Source organism: Salvelinus alpinus, chromosome 9 (genome assembly GCF_045679555.1).
Source record: "Salvelinus alpinus chromosome 9, SLU_Salpinus.1, whole genome shotgun sequence".
NCBI lineage: Eukaryota > Metazoa > Chordata > Actinopteri > Salmoniformes > Salmonidae > Salvelinus > Salvelinus alpinus.
This window is the reverse complement of record NC_092094.1, coordinates 75289770-75317432: the sequence shown is the minus strand read 5'-3', so window position 1 is coordinate 75317432 and position 27663 is coordinate 75289770. Positions and strand designations below refer to the sequence as shown.

The following is a 27663-nucleotide window of genomic DNA, read 5'->3' as shown; positions in this document are numbered from 1 at the left end:
TTTTTTTTCATAACTGGTTTGAGAATAAAATTATTTTGTTGGTCGGTTACTGAATAAGGATGGATATCTACTCTCATATGGGGAATTTCTTGATAAGTTTAAAATTCCAATAACCCTGAAAAAATATGCAATTGTTTGATGCGATTCCACGGGGGGTTGTGTCTCTTTAAAATTCCTCTGTGGTTGATGTAAGTAACATAGATTTATATGAAAATATATTCATTGGCAATATTAACATCAAAGGTAAATGTAGTAATTAACAGATTAGGAATATTGTTTGTGATACTACAATTCCCTCAGCAAGATTCTTTTGGTCAAATATCTATGGTGATATACAATGGGGGAAAGCATGGAAAATTGCTAACAAATATTGTATCAGTAACAAAGTAAAGGAAGTTTCATTTAAAATGTTACATAGAATTTATCCTGTGAAACATGTTTTGGAAAGATTCAAGCTGAACATTGAATATAACTATGATTTCTGTGGAATGGAGAAGGAGACCATTTTGCATTTGTTTTTTGCCTGTATTTATAGTAGAATGTTTTGGATTGACATACAGAATTTTGTTACAAAAAAAATAGGACCTGTTGTATTATTTAATAGTTTTGATATAATGATTTATTTCAGAAATTCTGACATAGATAAAGATGTAGTATATTTAATTCAACTGCTAATAATACTAGGTAAATTTCATATTCACAAATGCAAATGGTCTAATTCAAAACCTAACTTTTTTCACTTTAAAAATTAGTTTAAACAATATGCCACCACTAACTAAAATGAAAAACAAAAAGGCAATTAAAACTTGTATTATTAATGAATCTGATTTGTTTGTTTAGGATTTCTGGCAATGTAAATAGTTTGTTTGTATGCTTGTTTGCATGTGACTATTCCTCTTTTGTTTGTTGATATTTGTTAATATTATTATTGAATTTTTTAATCAGTGACATTATTAACGGGTCCAAATCGAGCAAAAAGCTTCAAATTAAAAGTCCATCGTTTACTTGAACGCATCACAAATTGTGGTATATTTCCCTGTTTCAAGATGCGTTCTGTTTCGTTTCTCTGATCTCTGACAAGTAATTTAGGTTTTCAATATTCTTTATAAAATAATATCTGGAATAATAGTTTAATTTCCATTCCACTAGATGGCACTATCCCCTATGCTATTCCCTGTCAGGGGTCTGAGGATTCTGAAACAAAATAGTTTAGGCTCTTGAAACGCATCGGTGCGTTGGTAGATGTGCTGTACGTTGTTATAAACACCTATTACACTGCTATAGACTTATTATCAACGTCATTCACTGTTATAAACACATATTACATTATAAATGATGATCCTGTGTAGAGAACGCCGATCCCACCACCAGGGTTGTGGGTTCGATTCCCGGTCCAACCCATACGTAAAATGCATGCGCAAATGACTGTAAGTCGCTTTGGATGAAAACATCTGCTAAATGGCATATATTATGATTACATTGTTTAAACAACAGGCCTACAATGTGAAAGTCTATTGCTTTTTCAAATGAATATTTGTGTTGGAACTTTACATCAGTTGGAAAGGCAGCACATGTATCTGTTTAATTACTACTTGATTCAAAAGTTGTGGACAGAAATGTGGGTATACTATAATACAAGTTAAAATAAAATAATGACAAGCACATTTTGTTCTTTTTGAATTCAGGTTTTATTAAGTCAGGGTAGCTTGGTTATCATGGCTACGTGTAACAGTATTGAGATCCCCTCTGGGACCAGAACTGGAATGAGTATTACTAAACCAATATAGCCTCAACTATACAGACACACAGCAATGTAGTGCTGCTGACCTGGGCGAGGGTGCCCAGTCCGGGGCCCGCGGCGAGGGTGCCCAGTCCGGGGCCCGCGGCGAGGGTGCCCAGTCCGGGGCCCGCGGCGAGGGTGCCCAGTCCGGGGCCCGCGACAAGGGTCCCCGCACCAGAGGTGCCACCAAAGTGGGGTGAGCCAGTGGTGGAGCGGGGTCTGTGTCCCGCACCTGAGCCGCCACCGCGGATAGATGCCCACCCAGACCCTCCCCTATAGGTTTTTATGTCTCTATTTGGTTTGGTCGGGGTGGGCATTCTATGTTTTGTTTTCTATGATTTTGGTATTTCTATGTTTTGGCCGGGTATGGTTCTCAATCAGGGACAGCTGTCTATCGTTGTCTCTGATTGGGAACCATACTTAGGTAGCCCTTTCCCTCCTTTCTATGTGGGAAGTTGGCTTTGTTTGTGGCACTATAGCCCTTAAGCTTCACGGTCGTTTTTGTATTGTTTATTGTTTTTGTTGGCGTCATACCTAAATAAAAGGAATATGCACGCTCACCACGCTGCGCATTGGTCCAGTTCTTTCAACGGCATGACAATCACTTACAAAATTCATTACATTTCGATTCCCTGGTGCAACTAGGGCAGTTTAAAACCCTGATGATAAATGAGTTCACAGAGATGGGCAGTTGTTGTGATTGATTCATTTTAATAATTTGTTTATGATGCCTGTGATGTTCTAATGTAATGTACTTGTGATTGTATCTTGTTATTCTATCTTGTAGTTTTAACTTGTATTTTATGTCCTCAGGGCACCATTGAAAATAAGACCCTGGTCTCAATTGGGCTTCTCTGATTAAATAAAAGGACTTGTTTAGCCACATACACTTCCCATTTGTGGAAGCTGAACAAGGTTTACTGCTGCATTCCTATCCATGAGAACAACTTCACTTTTTAAAAATATGATTTAAAGCCTACAGTATATTAGATTGAAGACAGGAGAGACCATGGCTGCGTTTGGATTCTGGAATATAATAGCTTAAAAGTTAAAGAAAGATAGTACATTTTAGCCTATACTCTCGTTTGCTGTAGGGGCCTGTTTAGCCAACACATCAACCACCTCATTCTGGGCTGGGACCTAGCAAATGGGTAAACCATTTCAATTCCTGTCTTTGTAGTTGAGCCCCACTTTTACGTTTGTGGAAGCCTGAACAAGGCCTTCCGCTGGACTGCTATCCATGAGAACATCACTTTAAAAAAAATATGATTTAAAACCTACAGTATATTAGTTTAATGACAGCAGAGACCATGGCCGAATTCAGATTCTGGAATGTAATAGCATTAAATATTCAGTTAAAAAAATATCCCATACTCCCCACCTCTTCAATTACTGACCAGTGCACGCGATAAAATTGCCTCCCCTTACTACTAACATCCCACTCCCTTTGCCAAAGATCGATCCCTTTTGCCCGGATGAAGGACCTGAATTCCCTGTGACCCAGCGGGACCTGAATATCTACACCCTCTCTCTTCACAGCACTCTTAGCGACCACATTGGCCTTCTCATTACCCTCCACACCTACACGGGTGGGAACCCAGCGATTGCTTACCACCACTCCCATCCCATTAACATCACCATCATCTCCACAAACAAGTCTCCCCTATCTGACCTGCCCGTCTTCACACCACTCAACACTGCAGCTGAATCAGAGCAGATCACCAGTCTGAGTGGTTTCACCTCCTCCACCCATCTCAAACCTAGAATCATGGCCATCAACTTGCCCGCATACACTGACACATAATCGGTTAACCGCTTACATACTCTAACATTGAAATCTGGGATTCACACCCCTGCCCCCACCCTACCACTGACTGGATCCTTTGAACCATTTGTAGACTGTATATCGTTAAAAAACAAATAAAAACAATTATCTATCTATCTCTCCACACACCGTCTCACATCCTCACTCCATTCTCTCCTGGAGTGAGGAACGTTCCGCAATGCAATTACCAGCCTTCTCTCTCTCTCCCCCAGTCCATATTCCACCACCTTCTGCCCAATTGTCCACCAGTACACCCTCTGCTTACCCACTCCTTGGTCCTAGCATTCCCAAGTTGCCGTGACCGCAGGATGTCCTTCTGAACTCCCTTTCAACCTCACCCAGTCTGCTAATGAAAGTTTGTTCCGCCTTATCCTCAGTGGCAGTTCCCCACACACAATCTCAGGGCCCTTGACTGTATCCTATCCAGGCGCTGTGGTACCGTTTTGGCTGCCGATCCATATACAAAGCACCTATAATCCAACAATGACCTGATCAATGCCTGGTACATATACTACACTGTTTGTCTATCCGACCCCCAACCATATCGGTGGCGGAAGGTAGCCTAGTGGTTAGAGCTTTGGACTAGTAACCGAAAGGTTGCAAGATCAAATCCTTGAGCTGACAAGGTAAAAATATGTCGTTCTGCCCCTGAACAAGGCAGCTAACCCACCGTTCCTAGGCTGTCATTGAAAATAAGAATTTGTTCTTAACTGATTTGCCTAGTTAAAATAAAAAATATCCTGCCACTGCCCTCAGGAGGTTCAGCAGTGGCAGGATCCTACACACAGCAGCTTCCTACACTCAATATGTCTCTTCCATGTAAGCCTCTCATCAAATCACATACAGTACCCAACTGCTTAAACTCAGACACCCTGACCGTATATTTGCAACCTAACATCTTTAACCTTCCTCCTAGAATTCACCATAAAGCAGGACCTTGTTACAGATATCCTAAACCCACGTGTGGAAGATTGGGCTCTAACAGCTTCCTGCATCTTCCTCATCAGATATTTCACATTCCCACCTCACTTCCATACAGCCCCATCGTCTGCATTCTAGGCCACATCCACTCCTTAAAACACTACATGACCAAAAGTATGTGGACACTTGCTCGTCGAACATCTCATTCCAAAATCATGGGCATTAATATGGAGTTGGTCCCCCCTTTTCTGCCCTAACAGCCTCCACTCTTCTGGGAAGACTTTCCACTAGATGTTGGAACATTGCTGCAGGGACTTGCTTCCATTCAGCCACAAGACCATTAGTGAGGTTGGGCACTGGTGTTGGGCAATTAGGTCTGGCTCGCAATCGGCGTTCCAATTCATTCCAAAGGTGTTCGATGGGGTTGTGGTCAGGGCTCTGTGCAGGCCAGTGAAGTTCTTCCACATCGATCTCAATAAACCATTTACAGTGGGGCAAAAAAGTATTTAGTCAGCCACCAATTGTGCAAGTTCTCCCACTTAAAAAGATGAGAGGCCTGTAATTGTCATCATAGGTACACTTCAACTATGACAGACAAAATGAGAAAAAAAAACCCAGAAAATCACATTGTAGGATTTTTAATGAATTTATTTGCAAATTATGGTGGAAAATAAGTATTTGGTCAATAACAAAAGTTTCTCAATACTTTGTTATATACCCTTTGTTGGCAATGACAGAGGTCAAACGTTTTCTGTAAGTCTTCACAAGGTTTTCACACACTGTTGCTGGTATTTTGGCCCATTCCTCCATGCAGATCTCCTCTAGAGCAGTGATGTTTTGGGGCTGTTGCTGGGCAACACGGACTTTCAACTCCCTCCAAAGATTTTCTATGGGGTTGAGATCTGGAGACTGGCTCGGCCACTCCAGGACCTTGAAATGCTTCAAGGTCCTTGGGATCATTGTCACGCTGAAAGACCCAGCCACGTTTCATCTTCAATGCCCTTGCTGATGGTAGGCTTTGTTACTTTGGTACCAGCTCTCTGCAGGTCATTCACTAGGTCCCCCCTGTGGTTCTGGGATTTTTTTTATTTTTATTATTTTTTTCGTTCTTGTGATCATTTTGACCCAACGGGGTGAGATCTTGCGTGGAGCCCCAGATCGAGGGAGATTATCAGTGGTCTTGTATGTCTTCCATTTCCTAATAATTGCTCCCACAGTTGATTTCTTCAAACCAAGCTGCTTACCTATTTCAGATTCAGTCTTCCCAGCCTGGTGCAGGTCTACAATTTTGTTTCTGGTGTCCTTTGACAGCTCGTTGGTCTTGGCCATAGTGGAGTTTGGAGTGTGACTGTTTGAGGTTGTGGACAGGTGTCTTTTATACTGATAACAAGTTCAAGCAGGTGCCATTAATACAGGTAACGAGTGGAGGACAGAGGAGCCTCTTAAAGAAGAAGTTACAGGTCTGTGAGAGCCAGAAATCTTGCTTGTTTGTAGGTGACCAAATACTTATTTTCCACCATAATTTGCAAATAAATTCATAAAATATCCTACAATGTGATTTTCTGGATTTTTTTCTCTCATTTTGTCTGTCATAGTTGAAGTGTACCTATGATGAAAATTACAGGCCTCTCTCATCTTTTTAAGTGGGAGAACTTGCACAATTGGTGGCTGACTAAATACTTTTTTGCCCCACTGTACACAAGCGTATACATACAGGAGACAGCCCTTACCCCTGCTCTGACTGTGGAAAAAGTTTCAAAACATCAACTGGATTAAAAATACACAACAGAGTTCATACGGGAGAAAAACCTTACCACTGCTCTGACTGCAATAAGAACTTCTCTCAAGCAGGAAATATGGCGAAGCATCAGCGACTACATACTGGAGAGAAACCATATTACTGTTCTGACTGTGGGCATAGATTTTCTCGATTAGCACATTTAACAAGACACCAGCAGATACATACTGGGGAAAAACATTATCACTGCACTGAATGTGGGAAAAATTTCAGCGCAATGAGTGCTCTGAAATCACATCAGATGTTACATACAGGAGAGAAGAGGTATGGCTGCTCTGACTGTGGGAAAAGGTGTGTTACCTCAGGAAGCCTAATCTGTCACAAACGCATACACACTGGAGAAAAACCTTACTGTTCTGACTGTGGCAAGAAATTCACAAACCGCAATTCCTTAGTAGCACACCAGCGGTTGCACACAGGAGAAAAACCTTATCACTGTCCTGACTGGGAAATCATTCTCTCAGCTCAGTAACCTACAAGCACACCAGCATATACACAGGAGAAAACCCCCACTACTGCTCTGACTGTGGGAAGAAATGTATCTCCATGAACTACAATCACACCAGAGGATACACACTGGAGAGAAGCCATAATACTGCTCTGACTGGGGGAAGTGTTTCGCCCACGCTTCAGGTTTAAGATCACATCCGAAAATACACACTGGAGAGAAACCATAACACTGCACTGAGGGTGGGTTGGGATTCACTCAATTAGTAAATTTCAAACAACACGAAGGTGCATACTGGAGAGAAGCAATGCTTCTGTCCTGATTGTGGGAAACACTTCAATACGTCGCAATATCTTACTCTTCATCGTAGAGCACATACAGGAGAGAAGCCCTACCATTGCTCTGACTGTGGGAGGGGTTTCACTTTCGCAGCCAACTTGAAAGAGCATCAAGAAAACATACACAGTGTATGAAAGATCATGGAACTTAAACCATTGAGTCAAGTTATCAAAATCACAACCATGGATAGCCTTGACAAGAGCAGTAAAGTCCCAACTGTATGCTTGTATAATATACTTTACACTGGAGGTAATGAGCCATATTCAAAGATCACATATGTTAAAAGGGGAAAACAATTAATATTAGATACGTTCCCTGAAAAATAAATATGCAGTATTGCTATCAGAGTGCAGATTCTGGTACTTCTGAAGATCAAGAGCCTAATAGTAAAGACGTACTACCTTTTAATGGTGCAGTAACACAACCAGGCATGTTTATGATTGTCAAACGAATCACCTAAGTAGGCTATACCTGGGCACGTTCGTCAACAAAAAAATGATTCCTGTATCTAAAAGTGCACCCGCCCTTTGGAGGCAATTAACACAAGTGTAATGACACACTTATAGCCGGAGTTGATTGATGTATCCCTCTGTCCCAGCCAGTCATTTGACTGTTTACCTCAAACCACACCGAACTGAAGCTATACCACCCATTTAAGTTAATTCGCTAATTTCTCATGCGGTAATGATAAATGGTGTATTAGCCTGTTTTCTTTCCATCTTTGTTTTAATTATGATAGACTCATGTTTTACCAGTATGCCATACTGGCCCTTTTATGCCGGTAATCACCCGATTGAATCTGAATGGCACAACCGAAGGGTGATGATTGTAATAAAGGTTGTTAACTGTTTTCAATTCGGACGTCTGGTCTCTTCTTTCCCGGACTCTAACCATTTCCAGCATTCCAATACCCTGCATGCACATTCAAGTATTTAAAAATGGACCTACGTCCATCAACACTGCTTCACATTTATTTCAATATACCTCAACACTTGAAATAGTTCTGAGCCAACTACATCAAATATTAACTGTAGAGCCAAAATAAAGCCAATGTTCCCGCGTTTGCGGAGACTGCATTCACGGCAAACGCTGCACATGTCGGCTCAATCTGAAATGACCTTAATTCTTCTGCAATACGGATTGAACACACCCTTAAGAGTTGTCAGATCGGGGCCTCTGAAACTAAACTACGACTGGTCAAGTGAGGAATCAGACACGAGGCTAGTATATTTCAGTAGTGTTGGTTTTATTCAGCCAAGTAGAGAAGACCTACAGCCCTAGGAGAACAGAACCTGTCCAACACACGCTCAGTGAATCACAGAAGACACTGCAAAGTTGTGGAAAGGATCATTCCAGCTTTGTGTGTATGTAGTACCCAAACAACCATTTCTAACAAGCAGCAAGCACTACTTTGTTGATCAATATAATTTTGTTGCACATTCCTTAAACAGATCCTGCTGAACTATATTTGATTACAGCACGCCATCGTTCAAAGGAGCAATTTCTGATCCTCTTGAAGGTAGGTTTCAGACAGTGCTTGGAAATTGAGGAAGGACAGAAGCATCATAATGCAGTCAAGCTTTTGAGAGAAACAGGCACTCGGGCATTTCTCTACTGAGCCATGACAAACTGCACAACCGTTGGCGAGTTAGTTAAAGCGGAGGCACCATTATTTGACAAGAAGGAAACTGTCTCTTTAAAAACTAGTCACAGACAAGCAGAAGGTCTTCATTATTGGGCCATGTTGGAAGGAACCCCCCCCCCCAAAAAAAATCAGATTTTAAACACTGAAACATCTAACCCTAATTTACGCTGATTAACTAAATGTTGCCGCTAGCCAAGTTTCACTTTGCAGCGTGACCATCTAGTGATAAGTGCTGGGGGTCAGGGGTCACACATTAGATGACAGAGAACTGGATGCCATGCTTGTTGAGACGCTCCACCAGCTTAGTTTTGGCAAAGGTTGCTCCTGGGGTGTACACACCTCCCCTAAAGAGAGAGAGAGAGGAGGTTGAGATAACATGCATCAGATGTAATACCATAGCCGCACAAACACTACCCTGTGTGTGTGACCTCACTTTTTGGGGAGGGCTGTGGGCTCGTTCAGGATGGTGATAGCGGCCTGTACCATGGCGATGGGCGTGGCCACGTAGCCCGCCTCTGAAACAGGGAGAGAAGCATTGTGTTAACCCCAGCAGCGGCAGATTACGTGGAGGAGGGGTTGGACTAGTGCGTTTGTGTGTGTTCAAGTACCTGGTCCTTGGACTAGTGTGCGGATCTTAGCATTGGGTCGTCCCTGGCTGGGGTCCTGTCCCCCAGTGTAACCTTCTCCGTAGAAGGCAAACTTGAAGGACGAACCCTCCATCTGAGTGACACAGAAACACACCAATCACTGACTAGAAGGACCAACCATCCATCTGAGTGACACTCAAACACACCAATCACTGGCAATTTTGCAAACGAGATATTCATAAAACTATACCTGCTTTCTTGTCGGTCCATCCTTGGAGAAGAAACCAAAGGAGAAAAACTCTGGATACTAAAGACAGAAGAGTGGAAAAAAGAGGTAGTGAGAGAGGTTTGAGGTTTTCATTTTGTGTGTGTGTATATATATCAATGTGTGTGTGTGTGTCCTTGTTCACCTTAATCAGCAGGTCTCGTCCAAAACTGAATTTGACCAGGAACCAGAACATCATCCCAGCGAATAGCATCTTGACAATGTTGGCCACACCTCCTACTCCTGCATACGCACCATACTGGACCTGGGGTCACACAAAAGGCCAAACGGGTCACAGAGGTCCATTTCTCAACTGGGTTTGGACATGAGAGCCACATCACACTACATTTGCAGACTGCCCAGAGAGAGAGTGAGCGAGAAAGGGGGGCTGAAGCTCATTAGCTAGAATTTGAATTGCAAGGGGGCTGGTCCCACAAGGGAGGAAATGTAGGGAAAATTGCATGGCATAGCTTCAAGAAAAGTCGCTTTCAAACCTAGGGAATTCATGGCTCATTGAGGTAAAAGTCATTCTGCTCATAGATTATCCTCTTAAATGTAACTAGGTGTAGTCACTTGAACATAAGCTCAAGTACACGGTACAAATATTTGACTGTATATGACGTATTTCCTATTGAACAAAAATGTATGAATAAGGCTTGAAATTACATGTTTTCTAAATATAGTATTATCAAATTATAAAAGCACTAACTAAGATTTAACCTTCCTTAGAACTGTGAAATACATACTTGCATGTTTAGTGTTAGAGAAAATGTGCATATATTCTAAAGATTTCTCGATCAAAACATATGAACGTCACAGAGCTGTAGCTTGGCTTCCTGAACTCGCTAGGAACTCGCCTTTCATCTCATAATAATCTTGTCCATCTATGACAAACAGAAAGTGTTTAAAATATGTGGATTATTTTAGATGAATGGCTACAAATCGATCTCAATGTGCTGTAGTAATGAAACCACTCTCCCCTGCTGTGCTACGATGTATGGATTGCAGACATGTGCTTTGTCAGTGGCTGTGACGTAGGGCTCAGCAAGAAGTTGATGGACAGTCGGAAAAGGGAATGAAATGGTAGGAGGGACATCCCAGCTTCAAGTTGTTTCAGATTTCACATCCTACGTCACACAGGTGCAAAAAAATATACTACCGTGTCTGTGGGAACCAGGGCTATCGCTCAGTCGTAACTGGTTACAGAACCACGCAGGTCCCCTAAACAGGGGACTTTACACCTAAGATTATGTATGTAGTAACTACACATTGAGCCCAAAGCAGGAGGTTTAAAAAATACTTTCTTATTCGTACCAGAGCATGTGTTTCTTTGACTTGAATGCCGTTGTAAACAACTGCCAACTTCCCAGGACATAGACATGTCTTATATGGGCAGAAAGCTTAAATGATTGTTACTAACTGCACTGTCCAATTTACAGTAGCTATTACAGAAAAAAAAGACCATGCTATTGTTTGAGGATAGTACACAACAAAACATTTATTACGGCAACTGGTTTGATATATTCACCTCTGAAGGGAAATAATGTACTTATTCAGTAATCTTTCTCCGATTTGTCATCCTGAGGGTCCCAGAGATAAAGTGTAGTGTAGTTTTGTTTGAAAAAAATCTATTTTTATATTCAAATGTAGGAACTGGGGTCTACAGTTTGACCCCACTGCTGTCTCTGGCTCCACACCCACACCGCCCGGCCATCTAGATGTGTGAAGGTTAGTTAGTGTATTTTCTGTAGGGAAGCTAATTACATTTACATATTTAAGTCATTTAGCAGACGCTCTTATCCAGAGCGACTTACAAATTATGATCCATTACGTTTGACATTCCTGGGAGTGTGTAAACTTTTTTATTTTATTATCATAGTATTTTTGTATGTTCTCTATAGTTATGTAGTTGAAGACGTATCAATTGACCAATTCGGCACAATTATTCATTTCACATTTCCACAAACTTCAAAGTGTTTCCTTTCAAATGGTACAAAGAAAAAGCATATCCTTGCTTCAGGTCCTGAACTACAGGCAGTTAGATTTGGGTATGTCATTTTAGGCAGAAATGGAAAAAAAGGGTCCGATCCTTAAGACGTTATAACATAAATAAGGCTTACATCAACAAAATGTACTCATTATCCCTTGTAATGACGTTTGGAGCCAACATTATTACATTAAATACATACAAGTCATCACCCCATGCCCTAGCTGTGATGCGCACACAGAAACCCAAGATTTAGTAGGCCGTATTCTATTTCTCACGTTTAGACAGAGCCACATCCCACTAAAATGGCACTGTGCTCATGACAAGAACACAAACTGCTCTCTGTGTGTGTGTGTGTGTGTGTGTGTGTGTGTGTGTGTGTGTGTGTGTGTGTGTGTGTGTGTGTGTGTGTGTGTGAGAGAGACCTACAGGTGTTTCCTGGTGTTCCTCCAGTAGAAAGCGTTGAGACCTCTTCACCACCGAGGGGTCGGCTCCCATGAACGGAACCGCGTACTGCTGAACCTCATTACTATAGAACAGGGCACTCCTACACACAATGTAAAGTTAATTCAATATCAAATAAACACACGTGCAAGCGCAAACACACACGGCTCCCTGTACCTGCGTTTGATCTTTGAGCCCACCACAGGGAGAGGTTTGTGTCCAAACTTCTTCCTGAGGCTCCGCAGCTTCCCGCTGTCAGCAAAACCATAGATGGCCGACTTCCATGTCCCGTCATTGATAGAACCACCCTGAGACGGAGACAGAGAGAGAACGAAGTACCAACACACTTTTAAAAACAGATTCTTACAAGGATGAGGCAGGGATTACAATGATTTACTGTTTACAGGACAAATGAGGCCAGGGCAGTGTGCGGGTTTATGGGTAATGTAGTCTTACCTCAGGTCCTGTGCTGGCTGTCAGGAAGCTCTCTAGAGCCGTGAGTGTCCCTGTGATGAGAAAAACACAACTGTGACACACAAACACCCAATGGAGAGCACACACATACATACACAGCTGAAGTAAACTAACCTCAGGGAGATGTATAGATTGCAAAAGAGTTGGGAAGAGATTTGCAATGTACCGATTCCATGGCACATGGTTTATAAACAGATACGCAAAATAACGGCAGATTCAAAACATTGAATTTTTCAATTTAAATTTTGCAAGATTCTTGGGACCAATAGAATGTCATATATATATGGGGGATACAACCATCCCAGCTCTGCAGATTTTGTTGCGAAGAGACAGAATCATTCAATCGTTTGTTTTGGTACAATTGTTGGAATAGATGGCGGAGGTAGCGGTCCTGCTGCTGGGTTGTTGCCCTCCTACGGCCTCCTCCACGTCTCCTGATGTACTGGCCTGTCTCCTGGTAGCGCCTCCATGCTCTGGACACTACGCTGACAGACACAGCAAACCTTCTTGCCACAGCTCGCATTGATGTTCCATCCTGGATGAGCTGCACTACCTGAGCCACTTGTGTGGGTTGTAGACTCCGTCTCATGCTACCACTAGAGTGAAAGCACCGCCAGCATTCAAAAGGGACCAAAACATCAGCCAGGAAGCATAGGAACTGAGAAGTGGTCTGTGGTCACCACCTGCAGAACCACTCCTTTATTGGGGGTGTCTTGCTAATTGCCTATAATTTCCACCTTTTGTCTATTCCATTTGCACAACAGCATGTGAAATTTATTGTCAATCAGTGTTGCTTCCTAAGTGGACAGTTTGATTTCACAGAAGTGTGATTGACTTGGAGTTACATTGTGTTGTTTAAGTGTTCCCTTTATTTTTTTGAGCAGTATATATATAATATATATATAAAAACACAGACACACTACCAGTCAAAAGTTTGCACACCTACTCATTCAAGTTTTTTTTTTTTTTTTTTTACATTGTAGAATAATAGTGAAGAAATCAAAACCATGAAACAACACATATGGAATCATGTAGTAACCAGAAAGTTAAACAAAATCAAATATAGTTTTTTTTTTCTTTTTTTTCTCCGATTCTTCGAAGTAGCCACCTTTTGCCTTGACAGTTTTGCACACTCTTGGCATGCTCTCAACCAGCTTCATGAGGAATACTTTTCCAACAGTCTTGAAGGAGTTCCCACATATGCAGAGCACTTGTTGGCTGTTTTTCCTTCACTCTGCGGTCCAACTCATCCCAAACCACCTCAATTGGGTGGAGGTCGTGTGATTGTGGAGACCAGGTCATCTGATGCAGCACTCCCTCACTCTCCTCTGTCAAATAGCCCTTACACAGCCTGGAGGTGTGTTTTGGGTCATTATCCTAAAGAAAACCAAATGATAGTCCCACTAAGCGCAAACCAGATGGGATGGCGTATCGCTGCAGAATGCTGTGGTAGCCATGCTGGTTAAGTGTGCCTTGAATTCTAAATAAATCACAGACAGTGTCACCAGCAAAGCACCCCCACACCACCTCCTCCATGCTTCACAGTGGGAACCACACATGCAGAGATCATCCGTTCACCTACTCTGCGTCTCACAAAGACGGCGGTTGGAACCAAAAATCTAACATTTGGATGGATTTCAACTGGTCTAATGTCCACTGCTTGTGTTTCTTGGCCCAAGTAAGTCGCTTCTTGTTATTGGTGTCCTTTAGTAGTGGTTTCTTTGCAATTCGACCACAAAGGCCTGGTTCACGCAGTCTCCTCTGAACAGTTGGTGTTTACATTTACGTCATTTAGCAGACGCTCTTATCCAGAGCGACTTACAAATTGGAAGGTTCATACATATTCATCCTGGTCCCCCCGTGGGGAATGAACCCACAACCCTGGCGTTGCAAGCGCCATGCTCTACCAACTGAGCCACACGGGACCACGTGTGTGAGATGTGTCTGTTACTTGACCTCGGATTCATTTATTTGGGCTGCAATTTCTGAGGCTGGTAACTCAATGAACTAATCCTCTGCAGCAGAGGTAACTCTGGGTCTTCCTTTCCTGTGGCAGTCCTCATGAGAGCCAGTTTCATCATAGCGCTTGATGCTTTATGCGACTGCACTTGAAGGAACTTTCAAAGTTCTTGAAATATTCCAGATTGACTGACCTTCATGTCTTAAAGTAATGATGGACTGTCTTTCTCTTTGTGTATTTTGAGCTGTTCTTGCCATAATATGGACTTCGTCTTTTACCAAATATGGCTATCTTCTGTATAACACCCCTACCTTGTCACAACACAGCTGATTGGCTCAAACGCATTAAGGAAAGAAATTCCACAAATTAACAAGGCACACCTGTTAATTGAAATGCATTCCAGGTGACTACCTCACGAAGCTGGTTGAGACAATGCCAAGAGTGTGCAAAGCTGTCATCAAAGCAAAGGGTGGCTACTTTGAAGAATCTCAAATATATTTTGATTTGTTTAACACTTTTTTGGTTGCTACATGATTCCATGTGTTATTTCATAGTTTTGATGTCGTCACTATCATTCTACAATGTAGACAACAGTAAAAAATAAAGAAAAACCCTGGAATGAGTAGGTGTGTCCAAACCTTTGACTGGTACTGTAAACAAAAAATATATATATGGGGGATTGGAAATGATGCATATAATTACATTGATGGAAGCTACCATCTATCTGCAATATTAAAGCTGATCTACCCCCTAAAATATTTTTATAAAAACCCTCAGGGAGAGAACACACATACACACCTTTGAACTGGTCCCTGGTGTAGAGGACTCCCATGTCTGCAGGTATGGAGTCGAAGCCACACGCCCCCACAATGTACACTCCTTTATCAGCTGCTTGACTGTCGTAATTCAACTGCATACTCTCTAGGAACTACACACACACAAGTAACAGGGAACAGCATGGATCCAGCAGGCCTCCCATTTCACCTAGTGGTTGTGTGTGTGTGTGTGTGAGAGAGATATTTCTTCCAACTATCAAGTCCTGTCAGCTCTACAGGAGTGATGGAGTGTAGGGATCAAGGTTGATTAGGTATTGAAGCCTTGTGAGTGTGTTATGTTGTCCACTTACCTGGGGTTCTCCACAGATGTCAATGCAGTGTGCGCCGTTCTCCACGCATGCCTTCACCACAGGCTCGCCCCAGAACCTGTACTACACACACACACATATAAATATGAACAAATATAAACAAAATCCCTCCAAGGTGCTTGTGTCACTACAGTATAATTTCTACTCCAATATAATTTATTTCTACATTTTGTATTAAGGCCTTTAGAAGTCATTATGATTTCATGTCATGATCAATGTCTGGTCACTGCTGGACCATGCCACTGTGTGTTACACTCACAGCTATCGCTTTTCTGGCTAATCTAGTGTGAACCGAATACAGTTCTCGATTTGGCTTTCCTTTCAAACCTCCCCTGAAACGCTCTGGTGCCCCGCTGGGGAGGCGCACCTAGGGCTGTGGCGGTCATGACATTTTGTCAGCCTGTTATCGTCGTGCAAGAGACTGCCGGTCTCGCGGTAATTGACCGTTAATTAACATGAACAAGTTTAACCTCTCCAGGCCTCCAAGCCACTGATGCACGCCTTTGGAACATCTACATTTAAAAAAAGTAATAAATCAATTTACACTGAACAAAAATAAGAATGCAACATGTAAAGTGCTGAAATAAAAGATCCCAGAAATGTTCCATATGCACAAAAAGCTTATTCCTCTCGAATTCTAATTGGCTGGTCTGACTCTACAGTGGGTGGGCATTGCTCCCAAGTGGGTGGGCCTATGCCCTACCAGGCCCACCCATGGCTGCACCATAGATTAGGGCCTAATTTATTTATTTGACTGATTTCCTTATATGAACTGTAACTCAGCAAAATGTTTGAAATTGGTGTATTATACAAAAATATGAACGCAACATCACAGTAAATTCATTAAAGAAACTATTATGATATGAAGAAAATGTGAGTTGGCCTACTCTGTGTTATCTGGCTATTCTCCATGCCATAGGCTGAAGGCTTGTTCATTAAGCTGACAAGATACGCTTATAAGTCCCGTGCCATTATTTTATATTACAGGATTTTAAAGTAAGAAGAGGATAATTGAACTTTGCTGAATAAAATATGATATTTTTCCCATTCCGGGTGAGTGAGTGAGCGAGCATGTTGAGCGTAAGAGTGACCATTTGAAACAGGTCCTATACGCTAGATTTAGAGTTATTTGGCAACTTCAGTTGTGAATGATACAAACCTTAGAATGTCTTAGAAATCAAAACATATATGGGCTGCATGATGCCACTATAGGCCACTGATGATTTGAGAAAGTAGCAACAAAAACCTTGCGCTCTGTTCCTTGCCTCAGGCTGCACAGCTGTTCTCTCATCAAGTGATCATATTTTCACCCATCAGACTATTCTCAATTGAATCTTGTCTTTACTAATTAGTCTCGATTTAGAATGACCCAGTATGAAATGGGCAGGAACAGTGGCAGGGGGGGGGGGGGACATGTCATCCATACCCACGCCAATAGCGAATTGGAGTCAGTATTTCAATGATAACGGGTAGGCTGCTTTGGTTTTATAGCGGAGCTGTGCTTAATATGAGCAAATGAGAAATAAATATAAACAACACTTCACTCCACGCATCAACCACTGTTTGAGGAGCATGCTCTCGCTGAGCAACAGGTCATTTCCCGCCCAAACTCTAAACCATGGGCTCGCCAACCCTGTTTGCTTCATTTAAGAAACCAAATTAAATCTGTTCGGGAACATCGATAGTAACAGGTTTTCACTAAAATGTTGACAGCCCCTCTGCACGCTCGATACATTAATAAAGGAGAGAGAGGAGGGAGGAGGTGGATATGTATGCTGGATCAGATATTTTGTATTGTTGAAAAAGTAATGTCACCCAATTAATTATGGAAATGTAAAATTATTAAATACAAATTCCCTGTAGGCTAAACGTAAGCCGCCCTGCACAATCAATAAACTAACAGCATCGCCTAGGGCTATACGTCATCTCCCATACTCGTGGATAGACATTTTTGGAAAAATAGCATAAGGTAACCTGTCCATCCAGTATGCATAATAACAGTCCACACTCAAAGGCCATTACTTGAATTTTGGAGCATAGGCTAGACCAATGATGTGCCAATGTCATCTTAAATCAGTTTGTTTTATGTTTTCTGCCATGCCTAATATGTGGTAGGCTATGTATTGTAGAACCGCGCCATTATAATTTTAAATCAGTTTTTTTCTGGGGTGAGGGCTCATAAATCTCTGTATCAGCTCTAATATGGTAAGAAAGCCTCCATTTCATTGTGTTTGGCTTTGAAACAACATCCACAACCATGTTTTACACTGTTTCAACCTGCTGTTGAAATTACTTCTATAAATGATCAAAGCCTCTCAGATCTGTGCATAGGGTCCAGGGGTCCATTTGGGATTGGGACCTGTCTGTTCTGAACAATACATTTCTATCTGAATTTTGTGTAACGTCGCACCTTCCTGAACACGCCCCAGGATGTGTTTGAAGAAGGTAGGGAGTAGACAGAAAGGCTGAGGTGATGATCAGACATGACAAGTGCCCCCTACTGGTGGAGATGGGAATAGACACTTTTCACTTCACTTCATCCAGAGTTCTGTGGTGAAGCTGTGTATCACAACGACAGGGATTCTACCACACCTGCAATGGCTGTGTGTGTGTGTGTGTGTGTGTGTGTGTGTGTGTGTGTGTGTGTGTGTGTGTGTGTGTGTGTGTGTGTGTGTGTGTACAAGGTGCACTGGAGATAGCCACCACCATCACCATTGCAGGTGTTTCACAAGCTGTGAGGTTATGGCCTTACTGCTATCAGGCCACTATCTGCTGCCCCATGGCACAACAGGAGAACAGAGTGGTGATCAGGTCTGATATCAAGACAGTCTTACATACGAACACAACGGTAGAGGAGGGCAGAGCGGTGATCAGGTCTGATAATTTATGACAGAGTCATTGTGTCTCTGCAGTACTTACACAGTGTGTATGTCTACAGTATTTACCAGATGTCTGTGGATGTGTGTGACTGCTGTAGTGTATTGCATCTCCACAGTCAGCTCTGCTACCCGACCCAAGCCCGATGTTTTTTTTATCAATAACTAACGTACTGGTAGGGCTCGGGTATCATTAAATTGATCACTAACATTTTGAAGCCGAGCCATTTGCTCGTGTTCTGCTGCTGCACAGTGGGGCGGCAGGTAGCCTAATGTTTAGAGCTTTGAGCCAGTAACCGAAAGGTATTTGGATCGAATCCCCGAGCTGACAACGTAAAAATCTGTTGTTCTGCCCCTGAACAAGGCACTGTTTCCCGGAAGGCCGTCATTGTAAATAAGAATTTGTTCTTAACTGACTTTCCTAGTTAAATAAAGTTCAAATTAAATAAATAAAAACAGTCATATCTGCTTCAACCTCGTCAAATATAAGACAGGAGAGATTTTTTCACAGAAAATAAAAATGTTCCTTGAGTTGTCGGAGTTTAGTGATAAACTATTTAACAGTTCACTGCTCTCTAGGGTTGGGCAGTATGCAGATTTCCATATCGTCATATACCGTCCTTCTCTCATCCCTGGATTGCAAAGACGTGCAATTCAGCTCATAAAGTTGTACATACAGTGGGGAGAACAAGTATTTGATAACCTGCAAAATCGGCAGTGTTTCCTACTTACAAAGCATGTAGATGTCTGTAATTTTTATCATAGGTACACTTCAACTGTGAGAGACTGAATCTAAAACAAAAATCCAGAAAATCACATTGTATGATTTTTAAGTAATTAATTTGCATTTTATTGCAATTTACTTGTGTGGCTGCCAGCTTACTTAAAAAGCAGCTATTGAGCAGGGCAGTCAAGAGGAGCCGTTGCTATGGATACGTGTGCTAACTAGCTAGCGCCATGAGCATATAGTGCATGCAGAGCGAGATGCCTATAGCAGGGAGCGAGTGACTGACAGGGAGGAGCAGCTAATGGATTTACTAAAGAAGGAAGTTATTTCTGACGTCAGGCAGGGCTTTAAATTGGGAAGAAGCAATCGGGCCTAGGTAGGTTAGGGCCTGAATGTCACAGGCATGGGTAGGGCTCGGGTTTAAAACACATGCCCATGGAGGGCTCTACAGTCAGTACTTTTATTTAAAAAATATATATTTTCACCCCTTTTTATCCCCAATTTCGTGGTATCCAATTGGTAGTTACATTCTTGTCTCATCGCTGCAACTCCCGTACGGACTCGGGAGAGGCGAAGGTCGAGAGCCATGCGTCCTCTGAAACACAACCCAACCAATGCCTGCTTAACCCGGATGCCATCCGCACTGATTCTTGACACAATGCCCATCCATCCCGGAAGGAGGAAACACCGTACACCTGGCGACCGTGTCAGCGTGTACTGCCTCCGGCCCGCCACAGGAGTCACTAGTGCGCGATGAGACAAGGATATCCCTGCAGGCCAAACCCTCCCCTAACCTGGACGACGCTGGGCCAAATATCGCTGCCGGCTGCGACAGAGCCTGGACTCGAACCCAGAATCTCTAGTGGCACAGCTAGCACTGCGATGCAGCGCCTTAGACCACTGCGCCACCCGGGAGGCCCTACAGTCAGTACTTACTGGCCCCACACAGTTGAGAACAATGACAGCCTGTTTTCACATGGCAGCCAGAGTCAGGCTCTTCCACATCAGCCACGACGACCTCCGCCGCAGACTGACTAATCCTAGTGTGACCGGAATACAGTTTGTATTGGCTTTACTTTCACACCTACCCTGAGACTCTGGTGCCCCTCTGGGGAGGCATGCCATATTTTGAAAACCTCTGGTATAAGGCAGAAGGTGAAACTTTCACCTAGTCTATCAGAGGGAAAGGTGGAGCTATTACCATATTGATTGCCCCGTGAAATCCTCTCAGATCTGTGCATAGGTTCCTGGGGTCCATTTGGGATTGAGACCTGTCCGTTCTGAACAATACATTTCTATATAAACGTTGTCTAACGTTGCACCCTCCTTATTTTATTTATTTATAAACAACACAAAACACACACATACAAACGACTACATCATACAAACATCACACCTGCCCAAGCCCACACCCTCATCGCCTTTATATCACTTTCTGTCACATGGCCTCAAACGGCATGATTTATTTTCCTCTCCGTCGCCCACGCGCTAACATTTTTTAGATAATAAAGCATTTGACCTTTCCATTGTGTGAAAGACGGAGGATTGGCTGATTTCCAGTTTGAGTATACATTTTTTGAAAGATCATTTATGAGAAGAGTATTGTCCAACCCATTGGATATCTCACTGCACCCTCATATGTCATGTCTTGAAATAGACGAATTAAAAGTATATTTACATTACAATATCTCTGACACCCATCCTTCCAACTCCGCCCATAACTTTAGAACTTTATAGCATTCCCAGAAGGCATGAATTGTTGAGTCATTAGTAGTTTTACACTTCAGACATGATTCGTGACATTGTACTCTCCCGAACACCCCAGGAGACAGTTGAAAGTGTTTGGAGAAGGTAAGGAGTAGACAGAGAGAGGAGGATGCAACTGCAGCCCGCAATTCGGGGCATTCCTGCAAATGCAGGAACCCCTCTTTATACTTCTATTATTAAGCTATGACTCCAGTACATAGATGGGAAGCAAGGGCGCTTGCTTGCGGTAATGCACCATAACGTTGGAAGCCAACCTGCCGATAAACCCCACAGCTGAAGAGGCGGGGGCGACAATGGTAGATAGCTATATCCAGTACACACCAGTAGTGTCCTTCGCTGTAGTGAGTGGGTGTCTGTCTGTCTGTCTGTCTGTCTGTGTGTCTGTCTGTCTGTGTGTCTGTCTGTCTGTGTGTCTGTGTGTCTGTGTGTCTGTGTGTCTGTGTGTCTGTGTGTCTGTGTGTCTGTGTGTCTGTGTGTCTGTGTGTACAAGGTGCACTGGTGATAGCCACCATCATCATTGCAGGTGTTTCACAAGCTGTGAGGTTATGGCCTTACTGCTATCAGGCCACTATCTGCTGCCCAATGGCACAACAGGAGAGCAGAGTGGTGATCAGGTCTGATATCAAGACAGTCTTACATACGAACACAACGGTAGAGGCAGCACTGAAATACTGCTTACTTATGACAGACTCATTGTGTCTTTGCAGTACTGACACAGTGTGTGTGTCTACAGTATTTACCAGATGTCTGTGTGTTGCATCTCCACAGTCAGTACTTACTGGCCCCACGCAGTTGAGAACAATGACAGCCTGTTTGCACATGGCAGCCAGTGAGTCAGGCTCTCCCACATCAGCCACGATGACCTCCACTGCAGTCCTCAGCTCCGGCTTACCTAATAACATAGCAGAGGACTAGGTCATTTCACCTTTATATTATAAACATCTACCTACCAATACACCACACATCATTATGTGTTTAACTAAATCACTGAGGACTTGTCACGGACCACCACCACTGGGCGCAACAGCGTCACTACTTCTTAAGGCGGCTGAAGAAATTCAGCATTGCCACCCTGGGTCCTCTCCAAATACTACCACTGCAGCATCGACACCGTCCTGACTGGTTGCGTCATGGCCTGGTACGGGAACTGCTCCGTCCACGACCGCAAGGCCCTCCAGCAGGTGACGAAGATGGCCCAGTACATCACTGGGACCGTGCTCCCTCCCATCCAGGACATCTACTTGAAACGGTGCCTGAGGAAGGCCTGCAGCATCATCAAGGACCCCACACACCCCAGCTACAAGCTGTTTACTCCCTTACCATCAGGCAGACGGTATCGGAGCATGAGGTCTGATACCAACAGGCTCAGAGACAGTTACTATCTACAAGCAATCAGACTGCTGAACAGTTTCACTGGACTGAGCACCTGCTCTGACTCTCCACACCTTAGCACACACTCACATACAATCACACAACTGCTGCTACCAAACTCTTCTTATGATTGTTTGCTAAATACTTTCCCAAAAGAGAAATAACCAATATTGTCTGTACAGCTGTACAGAACCTTTGGGAAGAATTCAACTTGGTTAAAGCTTCTCTAGTGTCCGTGAGTCATTTACTCTGAAAAATAAGAACCTAACAATACTTATGCTAAAAATTTTATTATATTCTACTGAGCCATTTACTTTATGTTCCTATTCTTATCTTTTATTATTTCTTACTGTTGCTTCATTGTCCAGAAGGAACCTGCAAGTCAGCATTTAGTTGGATGGTGTATACCATGTGTATCCCGTACATACGACTAATACAACTTGAAACTTTAACTAACTTTGATATGATGATACATGAACAACCTGGTTTAAAAAGCTCAGTGACCAAAAAGTTTGTCAGACCCCTGAACTGAATGCTGTACGTGTAGCCTGTGTGTGTGTTCTGTGTGCACATAGCCTATCCTTTAGCTTGGGGGAAAACAGACATTGCTATTGTGTCACTGGTGCCTTCAAATGTAGACCAGATAAAAGATCTAAGTACTAAACGCTGCTATATTTGTATTCTGGTTCAATAAAGTACATTTGAGGAGCATCAACAATACACCGTTTGTTCTCTTTTCTGTGCTGCTTTGTAGTGCCGGGACGATGCCTATATCGCAATATTTTTCCCATGGCAGAAATGAAAACACGAAACAGACCAAACTCTTTGTCCTTTAATAACCTGCTGCATGAAAAATATTATATTACAAGACAATGTTGGTTTCCAACATTCCTAAAGAAGTTATATTTTGCTTTATATATATATATATATATATATGTCTTGTTTCCTTGCCAAGACACCAATGAGTATCGCGACACTGGTATCGTCCCAGCCCTACGGTGCTTTGCATCAGCCCCCTGAATAAGTTAACATGTTATAATGTACATGGTACAATAACCCTGTAGCTCATATGACCGAACATGGACTGTTAAAAGTTAGGCACACGTTGAACTCTGTGCCGCAGCCATAACAGATAGGAAAATACTGCCCTACTGAAATCTCAACGATGGAGGCAAAACATGGGCCATAGAAGGATGAATGGCTATCAAATAAGTCATATTGTACACACGTGACGAAGTAGACCACGTGTCTGTTGCATATTCCAAACAAGCTCTCTAATGTACCAGCAAATTATTATTTAGATTAGTATTTAGAAAATATTGCCTAACCCATGACAATTGTGTCTGAAATGTCAACCTGGCTTTGTGATGGGGGGCATGTAGACTGTCACTTTTGGGCAGGGTAACCATTGAGAGGGCAGGGGGTGGGATTGTATAGAGGCTGTTGCGCTGCAGGGGCATTTTCAATCAGCTGTTGGTGAGGGCTATCCCAGGAGGGCAGAAGGTACAAAAAACAGCTCCATTCTCCCTGATGCCAACCCCATCAGAACCTAGGCTATCCCTTTTCTGGCAAGCCAACCACTCTCCAATTTAAAATTATACTGAATGTATTGAGTGTTGCAACTTTGTAGAGTGTGAGATACCTGGCCTGACAACATATTCCCAGCTACCACAACAACAACTATTGACTACTATTAACTACTATTAACTACTATTAACTACTAACTACTATTCCTTACGTCTGTGCAGTCGAGATGTATACTTTTGTTTGTTGCAAGCCTATGGCACTAAGCGCAACGCAAGTGCAGAACATCCTGGGTCAAAACACTTGGTTGTATGATAACTGATACAACACAGTGACTAGGTTTTAAATTAGTCCAGGTGAGTGTCCTGTCTGGCATGACACACCTTAAACTCAGTGTAGACACGATGACACCGAGCTGTCAGGAAAGCTTCCTTACTTGAATCCCCCTGGAAAATCCGATTACAATGCACAATGGTGTCAATCAACTAACTAGACCAAAGGTCATCTCTGGTTAATCTCTCGTGGACAGTGTAAACATATTTACGGGAAACTTTAGATCTGAGTTAACTGAAATTACTCTTGAGTTAGCATCCAGCGTGACCAAATTAAATGTGTAATATAAATTGTATTAGCTAGTTAGGGCAATGTCAATGAAGCCAGTCTGATGATGATGATGCTCAGTCACCAGACTTTGAGCGCACTGATTAAGATATGAAATCTAAATACCTTATTGTCCCTACTTGGGCAGGGGCAGGAGATCTTTGTGGACTATACTCAGCCTTGTCTCAGGGTAGTAAATTGGTGGTCTGTTGATATCCCTCTAGTGGTGTGGGGGCTATGCTTTGGCAAGGTGGGTGGGGTTATATCCTGCTTGGTTGGCCCTGTCCGGGGGTATCGTCGGACGGGACCGCAGTGTCCCCCGACACACCCGTCTCCAGTATCTATGCTACAATAATCTGTGCCAGGGGTTCGGGTCAGTCTGTCATATATGGTGGAATTATCCTGTCTTATCTGGTGTCCTGTGTGAATTTACATATGCTCCCTCTAATTCTCTCTCCCTCCCGGAGGACCGGAGCCCTAGGAACATGCCTCAGGACTACCTGGCCTGATGACTCCTGGCTGTCCCCAGTCCACCTGGTCATGCTGCTGCTTCAGTTTCAACTGTTCTGCCTGCGGCTAGGGAACAATGACCTGTTCGTCAGACGTTCTACCTTGTCCCGGACCGGCTGTTTTCCACTCTCTACCGCACCTGCTGTCGACCTCTGAATGCCCAGCTATGAAAAGCCAACTGACATTTACTCCTGAGGTTTTGACCTGTTGCACCCACTACAACCACTGTGATTATTATTTGACCCTGCTGGTCATCTATGAACGTTGGAACACCTTGAAGAACAATCTGGCCTTAAATGGCCATGTACTCTTATAATCTCCACCCAGCCCAGCCAGAAGAGGACTGGCCACCCCTCAGAGCCTGGTTCCTCTCTAGGTTTATTCCTAGGTTCCTGCCTTTCTAGGAAGTGTTTCCTAGCCAACGTGCTTCTACATCTGCATTGCTTGCTGTTTGGGGTTTTAGGCTGGGTTTCTGTATAGCACTTTGTGACTTCTGCTGATGGTAAAAGGGCTTTATAAATACATTTGATTGATACGTACCGAGGGTTCCGGCGGCCTGCTCTAGAACTTTGTCCAGTTTCTGCCTGCTTCTCCCAGCCACAGCCCATGTCAACGTCCCATTCGGCCCCTCCGATACGGTCCTGGCCACCTCTTCAACCACAAACTGACCGGTGAAACCCGAAGCACCAAAAATAACAATGTGATAGGGTCTGCTAGAGGAGGTATCCACCTTCGCCATAGTTACAACTAGTTATACTCAGGGAAACGCAACGACGCGAGAGGGTATGGGAATGAGCGAAATGCAAGGAGCGTGCTAATATAAATGACAGATAGCAAAGCTGTCACTTCCGTAGTCTGATGATGATGCTCGGTCGCCGGACTTTGACCGCACTGATAAAGATATGAATTCTAAACACCGCTGATGCAAATAGTCTGCATGCGCAAACAAAGCGTTTTATTGATGTTAGTTTAAATACAGCTTTTTGTATTTGTTTGAAACATGTTATTTGATATCATTAACATATTAAATAACATAACCAATTGAAACGCTGATATCTGAAAAGTAGGTGTGGTTGTAAAAGTTTTGGTTTACAATTGGATATCTGTGCTGTCAGTCTGTCTTTATTTTGAATCATCGCTTGATAGCGCGGGAGTTCGATTAATCTCGCCCGTGCGCCCGTGTAGGCGTGTTTTGCTCCGGCTGAAAGTTGGATGCATTCGATTTGGAACCAGGCTGCCTCCTGGGCGATAGTCAGGTGCGCCCTCTGTCAGACGGAGAAGTCGGCTCAAAAAAAAGCCATGTAATTAAGCAGGTGTAGTAATGAGGGACAGTTGCTTTTGTGGCACAGTTGATGACGTGCAGGTCTACATACCAGAAGGTTCAGGGTCGACTGACAAGATAACAGCTCTCCCTGCCTGTTTCAGTAGACCTACACTATGATCAGAGCCGGCTGCAGACAATGATCAGCTAGGTGTAAATCAGATTTTCAACATCTTGATGCTATATGTATAATTATATAACATATATTAAAGGAATTGTCCACCAAGTTTCTGTGCCAATGCACCACAACCAATAAACAAAACAGACTTCGGCACTTCAACATCATGGTTTTCTTTTTCACCACCACAATCTGCACAATTTGGAAGCTGGAATTATATTTTGGATGAAAGTGAGCAGGTAGCCTAATCAGATTAAAACATTGTGACTGGTTGTGTTTAAGCCACATATACAAGGTATATATATATATATATACCTTTTATATATATATATATATATAAAAAGTAATACATAAAAAAAGTTAAATGAACAAATATTTAGGCTATAGGCTATTGAAGAGTTATGGGTTCTAGGTGCACCAGGAATAGCCACTTGGATCAGAGAGCAGGCAGAGTGCATTTTAAGCTTTCCTGAACATTCTTATAGGATGACTTGAGAGAATGCTGATCCGCAACAGACAGCACATCTCAGTATCAGAACTTAAAATACAGCCAGACTGGCCTGCTCCTGTGCCTTTTCATACCTCATAAACTGTTCAGAGTAGGCCTACAACTGATCCCAATGCAACGAATGGAATTAAATATTAAAATCATAGGGCTTTTGCATCCTTATTCAAAATACATTTTCACTGCAGTTTACAGCCTAGAGTAGAATGTTGTACTCTCTTAAAAACAGTAATGCAATTATTCATTGCAATGTGGAGTTGTAGGCTAGTCTAGGTAGGATAATTGTATTGTCCCGAAACAAGCTCAATAGGGGAGCTTCACTGTTCTTTCATGCTCAATGACGCCCAATGGCTCTCTGCTTATATTGAAAATTGGTGCAGCTTTGAATGGTTTTATGTGTGGTATGATTGCTAGTTAGCAAATTGCAGATCTGGACAAACGATCCACCTACCACTATTGTCACTATGAAGAATGGTGGATAGAGGACAGGATAGACAGTTAGACTGGTAGACTATATTGACCTGTGTGGTTTAGTTACAGCACGGGAAAGCGTAGTGCATAACCACACCGGCCACGTTGCTTGCACAAGCATTGCAAAATAAATGTAGACATATATGTTATTGAATAATTTCACGCGCACCGCTCGAGCACGAGCATCTGTGTAACCAAGCCCTCGTCTCATGTCTCTCAGGGAGAGCTCTGGAGTGGGCAAACGCCGTGTGGGGAG

The 27663-nt window shown here is 42.9% G+C and overlaps 1 protein-coding gene across 1 annotated transcript; it reads right to left on the bottom strand.

Moving 5' to 3' along the window:
• Positions 1 to 8338: 8338 nt before the first annotated feature.
• Positions 8339 to 25858, bottom strand: LOC139530630 (saccharopine dehydrogenase-like oxidoreductase). The gene is made up of 12 exons (XM_071327207.1): positions 25533 to 25858; positions 21767 to 21879; positions 15600 to 15680; positions 15272 to 15401; positions 12496 to 12545; positions 12217 to 12347; positions 12025 to 12142; positions 9754 to 9873; positions 9594 to 9650; positions 9365 to 9476; positions 9190 to 9271; positions 8339 to 9100 (listed from the first exon to the last, which is right to left on the bottom strand). Exons 1-12 carry the CDS (start codon positions 25729 to 25731, stop codon positions 9010 to 9012), a joined length of 1284 nt encoding a protein of 427 aa, XP_071183308.1. The 5' UTR covers positions 25732 to 25858; the 3' UTR covers positions 8339 to 9009.
• Positions 25859 to 27663: the final 1805 nt, after the last annotated feature.